The sequence below is a fragment of the Amia ocellicauda genome, chromosome 4 (genome assembly GCF_036373705.1).
Source record: "Amia ocellicauda isolate fAmiCal2 chromosome 4, fAmiCal2.hap1, whole genome shotgun sequence".
NCBI classification, from domain to species: domain Eukaryota; kingdom Metazoa; phylum Chordata; class Actinopteri; order Amiiformes; family Amiidae; genus Amia; species Amia ocellicauda.
In genome coordinates, this window is record NC_089853.1 from 18,489,978 (window position 1) to 18,502,573 (window position 12,596).

The 12,596-nt window shown below is 49.1% G+C and overlaps 1 protein-coding gene across 1 annotated transcript; it reads left to right on the forward strand.

The window, feature by feature from the left end:
• The first annotated feature begins 1,588 nt into the window (after positions 1-1,588).
• anp32a (acidic (leucine-rich) nuclear phosphoprotein 32 family, member A) lies at positions 1,589-10,068 on the forward strand. Its single transcript, XM_066701208.1, has 7 exons — positions 1,589-1,749; positions 5,680-5,829; positions 5,924-6,046; positions 6,301-6,499; positions 7,514-7,635; positions 8,567-8,627; positions 9,120-10,068. Exons 1-7 carry the CDS (start codon positions 1,696-1,698, stop codon positions 9,200-9,202), a joined length of 792 nt encoding a protein of 263 aa, XP_066557305.1. The 5' UTR covers positions 1,589-1,695; the 3' UTR covers positions 9,203-10,068.
• Positions 10,069-12,596: the final 2,528 nt, after the last annotated feature.

Genomic DNA, 12,596 nt, shown 5'->3' on the forward strand with positions numbered 1-12,596 from the left:
CCAGCACTGGCGGTGAATAAAGGACATTAGACCCGAATTAAACAAGTACTGCTCGTATTTGGGACAGGGGTCGCTCAATAAATGGAGTCTTCTTATTTATGCTTTATATTCCCGTTATTATGGTCTGCTTATCTGGTCTTATTTCGACGTTTATGCATTGCATATATCGTCTGCAGTTGTTTGCAAAGCTGTCGAGCTGTTTGGGGGATTGCTGTACGTCCGTTGCGTTTCAATGTTAGGGTCTGTGTCGGTGATCTGCTGCAACACACCGAAGTGTCGACATGGTCGTTTCAGATGTGGACGCAGGGAAATGATTGACGTTGGAGGAGTTTTCACTTTTCCGTGGCATCGTCACAAACTAAACCAGAGCACCTCCAGCACCTATTCCGAGAGGAAGGCGATTGATACTGTAACAATGAGCTGTACTTTGTATCTGACAGGCGGCTGCTGTGCCTGCGTTTGGGGTTTGTAAATGTTACGTTTGTTGTTCTAAAATGCCTGTTACCTTCTAGCAGACGCGCACTGAAAGGAAGACGTAAAGGATTGTTATTTAATACATCTCTAATGTAGTATTGATACCTTCAGCGGGAAACATTGCACGTAACTGCGCCCATTGATTTACAGGCGACTCGCCACGTGGTGTGGACTGTAATTTCCGAAGTAGGACAGTCGTTTTTTTTTTGTTTTTTTTTTTTTGGGGGGGGGCGGCAGTAAAATATTCCAAGTAACACTTTAGAATTTATTTTACATTTACAAACGAAAATGCATTCGAGTCCAATGATCAGTTCTCACCTCAAACCGTATCGACACAGGCACGCATTGCAAATACAATGTGTTTTCGTTTGCAAGCTCCATGCGTGATCACAGTTTCGACTTCATATAATGACAAGTCAGTCAAATTGCAACACATAGCAATGCAATTACCGGCAGCATCGTTATTTTTCCTATTATAAAATGCATTTTGAGACGTCCTTCGCCTTTCATAATTAACACGTTGTGCTTAGCATTTTGTGTAAACGTCGAAGAGGTACATCGAGAGCGGAAGGGTACAGCAACATAACAAACATGTTAGTGTTACTTTCTGTAAGCGAATAAGCTAAATGCACCGGTTTAAAAGTGATGGAAACGGTTACTCCGGGCAGAATTTGGTGTCCGGGGTCTGTGCAAGGTAACAAGCATGCAGTCCTCCAGTGTTGCTGTATTTACAGTCTAGAAGTAGACAAAATAGACCCAGTGACGCTGTTGCATATAGAATAAAATAAAAACCAGCACTGGCACACAATTCTTGTACATGTACATATAAATGTGTATTGTATTCTACACTCAATTTCTTCCCAAAGTGTATTTATGTCACACCTTAACCAGGCCAAAGTAATGGCGCTTAAACGCAGAAATGACACTTAAATGCACATTCTCACTGGCTCAACCAAACTTAATCGGACTAGCCCCGCCCCGCGCTCGGATTGGCCGACGCCGGGGAGAGGGCGTGGCCGAGGCGGTTCGGTTACACGCTCCGGCGGCTCGGGTTGGTCGGCGGTGACGACAATCCAGTCCGCGGGCCCCGCCCCCCGGAGTGATCAGGTTAGAGTGAGCGGCGCGCAGTGGCGGAGAGCTGGTTAGCTGTGTGTAGAGCCCCGCAAGTCCAGCGCTGCTCAGACTGGGTGACTCAATTAAATACAGGCGAGCTCCCACAAGATGGACATGAAGAAAAGGATTCATCTAGAGCTGCGGAACAGGACGCCGTCAGACGTAAGAGCCCCCAGCGCACTTTGTTTTAGATGTATTTTCTGTTATTATAATATTTCGGGCAGATGCTCCTGAAGTGCTGCCCTTGGTTTTTGTAGCTGGCCAAATTGGGGTGCCCATACAGGCGCACGCATGTGTATACATATATACACGTGTGTGGGGGGGTGTATTGTATATTTATATGTATATAATATGTGTTTGTGTGTGTATATTAAATATGTTTAGTGTGTCAACTATGTGTGTGTGTGTGGAAGCCCGTTTGACGCCGATTTCTTGAATGGATACCATGTTTTGGGAAAAGAAAGTTGGTAGATTAGCGGAGCCCGACTGGCGCTGAGGTCGCTGCTGTGTTGGTGTCTAACTTTGACGGCAGGCTGGCATGTGTGCGGGGTGGCGGAGGCTGCCGGTGGCACTACGCCGCTGCTGGCTCCCCGCTCGCTGTGAAGCCTGTGAGGAGCCATGTTTGTAAGTTTGTAGTCCTGCCGAACGCGCCCTTTTCCCCCCGACCAGCCCCGTCCACAGGCTGGCTATCGGCGGCTCTGCTCCACGGTGCCGCTTGTCCCAGTGCGGGCCGTGTTCGTCCCACGTCGCAGGGACCCCCGTTTATAAGACGAATAACTTGGGATGGGACAGAAATAGTACATCGCCAGCGCCGGGGAATCTGCTGCATAATTTTTAAAGAGCGCCGATCGCCAGTGCTGTGCGCGTCCGCACCAGAGACACGCGTGTGTCAGCCGCGACCTGGCCTGAGCCCGGTTATTCAGATCTCGCCATCGCGGACGTACAGGGTTGAAAATAAACGAGGGATGTTTTCAATTATTATTAAGTTGTAAGCCCCGCCAAAGACCCAGCATGTTTTTTTTAATACTGTATTTAATTCTCATGATTTCGTTATTCGATTCGGAAAACACACACTACACCTTTGAATTTGAATGCGCAGTCGGAGTGAGTTATCGAGAAGCAGCGCCGAGGCATCCTCGACCTTGTGCGCCGCCGGGGCTTCGTGTGAGTCGGTGTCTGCTGTTGAGCTGCTCAACTTCGGGGAGCCTGTGACGGGTCCGCCGCGCCGAGGCGAGAGCAGCGGCGTGTGCGGGGGCTCCTGTCTGCCGGGCGGCGCTGCTCACAGCCCCGCTCCACACGCAGCCGCGGCGGCACAGGCGGCACTGCCGAGCGCCCCTCGCCCGGCGCGGCGCTCCTCCAGCGGCTGCGAAACGCGCTCGACCCGCTCGTGTCTTCCGAGGGATTCGCCGGACTCGGACGGAAACGCACGAAGCCGCCCGGCGCGCTGTTTTGTGATCGCTTTCGAAACGCTGTTTTTTTGGGGGGGGATCCGAGACGTATCTAGGACAAGCCGCCATTTTATCAAGCAACAAAGGCGAAAATAGACCGTTTGTAGCGAATGACACGGATGAGCCGGCGTGGTAACCGCTGCGGTTATAGGACGTGTTTAGCTCGATGTATTAAACCCATTTTAGGTATTTATTGCCTTTTAAAGCGCAAAACGCATTTTCTGTTGATGGTGTGGACAATCACCGGCAGACCCAGCGATCACGCCGCCCCCTCCTTTGCGCGTCCAGTGCCTCCCGCACGGCGTCGTGTCTCCGTGTTTTGGGCTTTAAACCGAGCTCTCATTGGGAGGAAAGTCCCATAATCTCGGTGTTACAGTGGGCATTGCCAGGGGGTATCCGGCACTCAAAAACACCGTGTAGTCAGCCATTTTGTCTGTGTGGCGTTGTCAAATTGGTTGAATGAAAAGGTTTACCCCTATAAATGTGAACTGGGTGGCTCAAATCAATCATTTATTTATTTTTAAATCGTGGTGTTGAAAGATATACCAAAGCAGGCGTGTTTTTGGCTGGGCTGCGGCCGTTTATTGCTGTGCTGGGTTGGGAAGTAAGTTGCGGGGCTGAACAGTTGGGCCGGCGGGGCTGTGCGGGGCTGTGCGGGTGTTTACCTGTGGGCTGTCCACTCGTGTGACGGGGCTCAGGTGTGCAGACGCGACTCCTGCGTTTTCAGCAGCGCCGGGGCTGATGTTTACAGTTTGCAGGTATAAATGGCGCGTCGTGGCTCTAATGTAACTGGACGCGGTTGGTTCTGGTGCTTCTCCGGGAGCCGCTGCGCCTCGGCCGGGCGGCGCTGCAGGGGTGGCCCGTGGGCGAGCACCGCGTGGGGGCCGCAGGCCGGAGTTTGACACTCGAGTTTTCCTGTGGATGTGAGTGAACTTAATTTTTTTTGTGAATTTAATTTTTTTTTTTTTACTTAATTGGATTACAGGATTGTGTAGGTATAACGTGTCCGTGTGTGTGTGTTTATTTATATATATATATATATATAATATATATGTTCATGGAGAGTTTCTCAATGCTCTGCTGGGACCCTGTTAAAATCTTAACAGCTCTCAGATAGTCTGCATTTATCTAGGAGCCCAGTGTGGGTTACCTCTGCTGCACAATATCTACAGGGGTAACCTTGGGCCTGAGGTTCAGTGCTCAACCTTGCAAAAGCTTTAGATAATGGTTTCAGTCTGGGCTGTGTGGTGGTTCTGAGGGCAGGATGGGGACTAGAGTTCCCCGCCTGGCTGGAGGAGCCTCCTGGCTACGCACTGTGTGCCACACTGCCTTGAGTGGATGGGACCATCTCGGAAGGCATAGTTATCAGTGTGCTGTGCTGCTGGGCTCTTTGCTCTCCCTCTCTCCTGTCCTTTTGTATGCCTGTCTCACCACAAACACAAAAACTGCAGGGGTTGATGGCTGTCTATTTATTTTCTTTCTTGAGTAATATTTGGAATATTATGTTCGAATACATTTCTGTTGGTATATAGGAGGCTTTTTGTGGCCATCTGTAAGTTTCATTGCATAGCAGAGGGGTCCGGTCCACATGTTGCAGCCTGCTGAGCTCCTGTGACTCCCAAGACCAGCAGCAGGGTGTAATGTGGTTGTCAAAATTATTTGCTAAATAATTGCATTGAGGTATGTATCCGGCTGAAACGAAATAAATGAAAACCGTTTTTGAAATGCTCGTTAAACCTGAAACAGATCGGCCTGCTGTGCAGCAGGGTTTTCACGCAGTTAGAATGAGTGGCCCAGGTGCTCAGTCTTGCCAGGAAGTGTAGCCATGGTGCAAAGGATTTCTTATGGTCATTGCCAATGGTGCACATCTCTCCTTGTGCCTGATACCCAGGTGTGAGGTATGGAGCATTCTGTGACGAAAATGGTTTCTTGGCTGTGTAGGAGCCGAGTGCTGGGGAATGGGACAGGTCCCCGTGCCGTGGTGCCAGGACAGTAACACCCTCTATGTCCTTTGTAGTTTAGTTGCAGCATTCAGAGTCGCTTCAGTAATACAGCTGGGAGCAGACAGTTGGGCTAAGTGTTTTTTAGTTGCAATAGGAGTTTGGGAAGTGCTGTCCAGGTGTGTGTGTGTGCGTGCGTGCGTGTGCGCGTGTGTGCGTGCGCAGTCAGGAGTAGCCTCTAGGATATCGAGCAGAGCTGCAGCGGATTGAAATGGCAAAGACCGCTGTGAATACAATACGGAGACTGGTGTTAATACCATGTTCGGTTCTGGCAAAATTGCCATTGGAAGCCAGCTTTGCCGGGCCCCTGTCCTGGAGAGCACTATGCCTTCCAAAGAGCACTTCCTGTTCAGGAGGCCCTGCTGATGCGTGTTTCATCCCAGGCAAAGTACACTCTGTGTCAAAAGTTGGAAACAACATTTATTTGGCTCAATTTCAACTTTGCCACAGCAAACCACAGTCTGACCTTCTTCCAGCACTCTCTGCACATAGGGATGTGCGGCTAGGTAGACTGTTACAGGTCCGATTTGTGGCTGCATGTGTTCTCTCAAGGCACATTTTAATTTGCTTTCACTTAGATTTTACTTCATATTGATGGTGTTAACTTTCTCCCCCCCGACCCCCACCCCCTTCACTTTTTTCAGGTCAAAGAACTTGTTCTAGATAACTGTCGTTCAAATGAAGGTAAAATCGAGGGCCTCACAGATGAATTCGAAGAACTGGAATTTTTAAGCACAATCAACGTAGGCCTAACGTCGGTGGCGAACCTGCCTAAATTAAACAAACTTAAAAAGGTAGGCCATCCCATTCACATTTCATTTTTTTGCTATATGGATGTTATTCTGAAAGATATTTTCTAAGTTGGCTTTCCTTTCATCCACCTGGCAGCTCGAGCTCAGTGACAACAGAATCTCAGGGGGGCTGGAAGTTCTGGCAGAGCGATGCCCAAACCTCACACACCTCAATCTCAGCGGCAACAAAATCAAAGACCTCAGCACAATAGAACCTCTGGTGAGTCCAGCTGCCTTCTGGGGCACAGCTGGAGCTTGGGGGGGTGGAGGGTGGGGGTGCTGGTGCATGTTAAAACAGTTGTTGCAACGTGCCTGTCTGGGGTGGGGGAGGGACATGGCTGGGTACCTGTTAGATTGGAGGGGGGCAGGTGTGATGCTTTGTAGCCCAAGTTAAAAAGAAAAACAAAACTGTGGCACTATGTGTGACCTGATGTCCTATGTTGTTTTTCCTCTTTTCCCCATTTCGGGTTGTAGAAAAAATTGGAAAACCTGAAGAGTTTAGACCTGTTCAACTGTGAGGTGACAAACCTCAACGACTACCGAGAGAATGTCTTCAAGCTGCTGCCTCAGCTCACCTACCTAGACGGCTACGACAAGGAGGACAAGGAGGCGCCCGATTCAGACGCGGAGGCCTACGTGGAGGGGCTGGACGATGACGATGATGATGAAGACGGTACAAGACCCCTCCCCTGGGGCCCCGTGTTAGACTGGCTAGGCCCAGTGTGTCTGTGGAGCACTGTGTGTGTGTGGGAGGTTAATACCGTCCTTCTGCACGAGCGGTTTGTGTAGCAGGTCCCCGCACGCCCTGCGTTGGCATGAGGTGCTGTGCTGTGCAGAAGCTATAGGCCTACACCAGGGTCCACCTTCTTAAACTGACCCCCTTCAAATTCGCTGGGGTGTCCCCGTCCCCTTCCCCTTCCTGCATGGATGGATCTGAAAACGAGATGCTATTTCACTGTGGACGTTTATAGTCTGTGATTTCTGTAGGCGAGCAGCACAGCCCCTCGGAGCACAGGTGTTCCGCGGCAGGCGAGGCCTGGTTGCTCGGCCTGCCTCTCTGCTCTCGGGCAGTGCTGCTCACAGGACAGCTAGAGGAAGCTGAAATGGGAGGTTGGGTTTTGCCTGGTAGACCCACAGGCACAGAAAATCTGAAGGTCCAGGTGGGCGTGGACAGGTTTTGTGGGGCTCTCTGGTGCTTCAGGCAAGTGTATACAGGTGTGCCCGTGTGATCGCCTGGGCCAGGTGTCTTTCAGGGAGTTGGTCAGTCACTTGGGGATCAGCGTCAGGTTTGCTCAGCTGAGGTGACTGTGATGCCTGCACACAGCCCTGACTCATTTACCAGCCGCCTCCGCTCCTGTAGTCGTTGCCCTGTTAGGCTTGTGTGTTCAGTGCACTTTGAACTTCGTCAGTGGGCATTACATGCAAGCGCAGCCCTGAGGTGTGACCAGGCAGGATGAGTGCTGTAGTGAGCCTGTTGTCCAGGTGTTGCTGTGTTAGGGCTGTGCAGGGTTTAGAGTCTGTCAGGGTGCAGCCTGGTATGCAGGGGAATGGTAGCGGTCTAGCTGAATATACATTAGCAACCTTGCATAGTTCAGTGTGATCATATAAAAACACAAGCCAGGGGAAAACAACACTAGAAGATGCTCCTTGAGGCCTTGTAATGCAACTTTGCTCTCTCCCTGTGCAGAAGTAGAGGAGGAGGAATATGACGAAGATGCGGCTCCAGGAGAGGAAGACGAGGAGGAGGGGGAGGAGGAAGAGGATGAGGAAGAAGGAGAGGAGGAGGAAGAGGACATTAGTGGAGAGGAGGTGAGAGCTGGGCTGGGGTCTGAGGTTGCCTGGTGCAGGCTGTGCTGCCCCCTGGTGGCAGCAGCAGCACGCCAGGAACCCATCTGGTTATTTATTTTGGTGGTTTTTGCTTTTTTGAATTTGTTCAGGTGAGCTGCTAACCTGACCACACACAGGTAAAGACAAGATAAGCCCAAATGTTTTTCCAAAATGTCACCTGTATCCCTTGGTCATGTGAGCTGCCTGTTATTTGCATTCTGGTGGCCTCCGGGCCAGGTGACCCTGCTGGAGTGGGATGCTGGCTGCACTGCTGTCCTGGGGTGGTGTCAGCAGGGTGGGGGCAGACATGTCTACAGTGATATGGCACACTGCCTGTTTTGCCAAAGGGGAATTTTTGGGCACATAACCAGCTACGGCCACGCCTCACTGGAGGGGAGAGTAGCACACACACACCCAGAGATAGCAAGGGAGGCTGACGCAAATCTCCCAGAAACACCAGGCAGGCTGTGGGGCCTGTGCCGAAGAGATTTCACCTCCTCACAGTGCTGTTCATGTATTTTGGCTGTGACCCTTCTGTTCCTAAACCAAAACTGCAGAATCCCCTCCCATGTGCTTTCTAGGCCCTTATCTACAGTCTTGTATAACCAGACTGTAAACTAATAAGTACAATTTTAGTAAAAGCCGTCAAACGGGCACGTCTGGTTTTTTTGAGTGGGCAGGGTCAGGTCTGGGTCTGGAGGCTGGAACACGGGTGATGTTGCTTCACAGGGTTACGTTCAGCTTGGGGAGCCAGCGCTGGACCGATCTCCCCATCTACGGCTGCTTCCTGGCTGCTTCACTGCACGCTCCAGCAGCTCCTGCCCAGGTTTCCTCACTCGCCAGGCTGAGGAACCCCGCCAAACCCCCCCTCTCCCCCCCACCTCTGACCCGAGCTATTCTGTTTCCGCTGCAGGAGGAGGAAGAGGAGGAGTTTAACGACGGAGAAGTAGACGATGAAGATGAGGAAGACTTCGGTAAGTCCCATCTTTTTTGGGGGGCGTTTGTTTCCTGCAGGCGTCCTCTGTGCCGGGAAGAAAGGTGGCATGGTGCGCACGGTAGGGCACTGCAGGATTGTCGGGGTCATGTGATTTCTTTGAATCCATTTAAATGTGGATCTTTATTTAGCAGCTTATTTATTTATTTGTATATTTTATATACAATATATGTACTATATATATTGTACTACAGCGATATATGCTTTGTTTTATTTATTTTTTTCAGATAATAGGCAACAATGTTAAGATTGATATGAAACAGAAATATAAGATCTCATGGCAGTCACTACAGGAGCACTGTGCACGGGGGGGTGGGGGGGGCAATTACTGAGGCAATAAAGAGGGCGTGGTGTTGTGCGCTGGGGTTATTGTTATGGTCACAGAGCTGTGGTGCGCACGAGGGGGTGGAAGGGGGTGTTGGTGACAGTGGGGCGTGTCTCACCATGTGGGTGTGTTTCTCCCCTCTTCCAGAAGAGGAGCGAGGGCAGAAGAGGAAAAGAGACCCAGAGGACGAGGGGGGGGAGGAGGAAGAGGAGGAGGAGGAGGATGATTGAGGAGACTGGCCCTCTCCAGCTCCTGATGTGATCTGACTGTTTTTACCCTGTTTTTCCCCGATACTTTTCTCAGCTGTCATGTTGCTGTGGGGATAGGAGGTGTGCACCCGAGGGTGGGGGGTGGGCTGTGGGAGGGGGGATACAATTTGAATTTTATTTTAAATATTTTTTTCCTCTTTTTCTTATTGTTGCCACTCCCGTTCTAATTTCTCCTTCTTGCTCTGGTGTTTCCTCGCATCTGTGAGAGAAGAGATGATCGTAGTACTATTTTCAGAGTATCAAGAGTGGAGAGAGCAGCCATTGTGCAGACGTTTGTCCTAACTGTTATTGATGCCTAAAAGTTTATACAGAGTGCTGATGACTTGTGTATTTAAAAAAAAAAAAAAAAAGAAGAAAAAAATAACCTTTGGAAGAGCATGATGGAATATATTTTAATGTTGACTACTGGTTTCCAAGAATCACTTTCCCAGTTTAGTTTTCTTTATTCTTTTGCAGTGTAAAAACGTGCTTCTGTGATGTCATCAGTATGATGTATGTACTGTTTAGGCATGGATAAGAATGCATCATTCTGTTGACCAGAACATGCACGGAAATCGCTTCCTCAGTGGTGTTCCCTGCGTGTCCTTTATTCTAAGTAAGTCATGTCTGCCATTATCAGAATAAAGATGAATAATAAACATGCATTTATTTCCTGTTTGGATAGTTCGGGTATTTTGTGTTCTTTGTAAATAGTGACCAAAACATTTTTTTTTTTTTTTTTTCCCATCTTTTCTTAGTGTGCTCCCCTTCTGATAATGGCAAACATCCTCCTTATTTGCCTAATTTCAGTTGTAACAATTAACTGTAATAAAATCTTCAGATGACAATGCCTGTGTACTGCTTTGGCCTGTAAACAGCAGTTCCCTATCGCGTCCGGGTGTGGGCAGTCTGTGAACCGTACAGTAGTTTTTAATTTCTCTTTTTAACTGCAGAGTGGAGAGGCAGACTTACTGAGCATGACCTAATATTTGGGCTTGTTTTCTTACATTCAATGGCATATTACTAATGCAAAGTTGTATTTTCTTACCTAGAAGTCAGTGACTGACTGAAAATGCCTCATGAATGTATAGTTTCACTTTGGTATCCCTCAATAGTTTGAGTAACTTGTTTTTTTCCTTCTGTGTATGTCATCTGTACAAAGGCAAACATTTGCAGAAACTCTCTTAAGAGCCAAACTTTTAGTTCTGTCTTTTTTTTTTTTTTTTTTGTCATTCAACAATTTCAATAAATCTTTTTTTTTTTTAATATACGTTTTTGTGGCTTATTTGAGTCCATGGGCCACCGCGAATCCTCCACCATGTTTCGGAACATCTGCCACTTGCGTCAGGAAGGCCCGAGAGCAGAGTTACGCAGCAGTTTTCCGCTTGCCACGGCAGCACTGATCAGCGGGAGAGAAGCCCATTTGGCAGCAATGGTTCCACACTGTTCCTCTCCTCTGAGGGTGTGGGGGCACAGGGCACCATCATGGAGGAACAGGGGACGGGAGGTCTGCAGCAATTACTGTCTGGTGCTGAGAATTGAAATCAGCTGCTCAAGAGACGGGACCAGAGGTAAAGTAAGAACTTGATTTGAACGCTAGGGACATTGGGGGTGAGAGAGCAGGCTTCTTTAGTGCTGGAAAGGAACATTTCGCATCTCCACTGCCTTAAAATGAAATTGTGACCCTCAGCCTGGTATTCAGTATGGCGGGAGCACGGGAGGGCTGGGTGCGAGCCTGCTTTAGCAGCGGTGATTCCTGACTGTGGATCTGACCTGGTGCTGCTATTCCAGGTCTCGTCGGCTGCAGCCCTGTGCATGTTCTGAACAAGCAAGAACTTGTTGAAACGAAACAAAACAAAAAATGTCTTGTGCTATGGGGAATGTTGATTTGAAGGGAAACCTGAAGTGGGTGGGAGTGATCACTGCAGTAACAAACTCCATCTGGCATGTTTTTCATTTTAAGTGTCTATACATGGAGAATGATTAATTCTATGTCCTTCCCATGCTCATAAAATTGCCCTGCACAAGGCCAGAAGACAGCAAATGTGACTGTGTTTGAGGATGCTTTGTGCTTGGTGTCCGTGGATTCAGCTCCTGGTAGGGCCCAGTGCCCCTGCCCTCCCCAGAGTAGGGGAGCAGTTGTACAGCCTGTGGCTGCACGCTGGAGCCTGTAGGCAGGTCGCCACTGAGGTCTGCAAGATTGATCAGGGTAAAGGGACTCTTACAAGTATAGCTTTATTTTTTTGTAAGGTTAGCCATATGCACCATTTTGCATTTACGTGACTCGGATTCGTGAGGCTCGCAGGTCCCGCTGCGCTTCTCCGAGAAGCGGCGCCTCTGCCTGCGGCAGCCCCGGGGACAGACCGGGCGCCTGGTGTCCGGTAAGAGTGTCGCCGATTGTTATTTTTGCCTGAGGGAAAAGTAGCATTTCATTTTATGTTAACGTTATATTGGGGAAACGCAGAAAGAAACGAACCCGAGCCTCATCTGTATGCTGGACTCGGGTTCCAGGCTTTCAGGGCTCTCCGCCGGTGAAGGGGGGGGGGGGGGTTGTACTCTCGGCGCCACTTCTCCGACACTTATTATGTCATTATTATCGAGCACCTCTCCCAGGGTCCTAGTTGCAAATGCACAGGAGCATACAGCGGTGCAAGGGGAGAAGAATAACGATGTATATATAGAAACTGCCGTCATAGCCACAGTGACGACATGCAGTGACGTAACCCCACGCGCAGGACGCAGACACTCCAGTCAGCTGTGGGAGCCGCGCGCTGTGTAGTTGCGCTGGCTGGGTCTCCTTTTAAACCGACTGGCTGTGAATGTGCCATTAATTACTGTAATAGGCGAGAAAATGGAGGAAGCGCGGAAGAGGGGGCTGTGTTGGAAGTATGGAATAAGGCAGGGAAGCCCGCCACCTGGTGGACACTCGGCTGATCCGCATTTCAACTGAGCAGTGGAGTCGCTGCGTCTGAGGGAGTTTCGCATGGACTCGTGAAAACAATGTAATCCCAGTGCATTACATTATTAGTCCAACAACAATTGCACGCCTCCAGAAGCGATTTTAAGTGAGTGTGTGCAAGTAAGTGGTCCAGACAGTATATTCAAATTCAAAGACAAATACAGCAGAGTAACACAAACTAAAAACTGGAATGGTGTAAAATAGTGCAACATGAACTCGATGCAGAATTTCCATTCAGTAGCCAAATGTAAATGAAGAAAATTGTTTATATGGATCTATATTATTATTATTATTATTATTATTATTGCTATTGTGTTGAGTTAGATGTGCCATGCTATAGTTTTGTCGTTATTATTATAGGGGGTTTAACATTGATTTGCGATAACATACAGGGAGTTGCATCAGGTAATTTTATGG

Bases quoted from the DNA above. Each gene is read 5' to 3' on its own strand.
- anp32a (XM_066701208.1), top strand. From the start codon at position 1,696: ATGGACATGAAGAAAAGGATTCATCTAGAGCTGCGGAACAGGACGCCG. The intron at 5,830-5,923 runs GTAGGCCATCCC...TCCACCTGGCAG, and splicing joins AATTAAACAAACTTAAAAAG to CTCGAGCTCAGTGACAACAG. The intron at 7,636-8,566 runs GTGAGAGCTGGG...TTTCCGCTGCAG, and splicing joins AGGACATTAGTGGAGAGGAG to GAGGAGGAAGAGGAGGAGTT.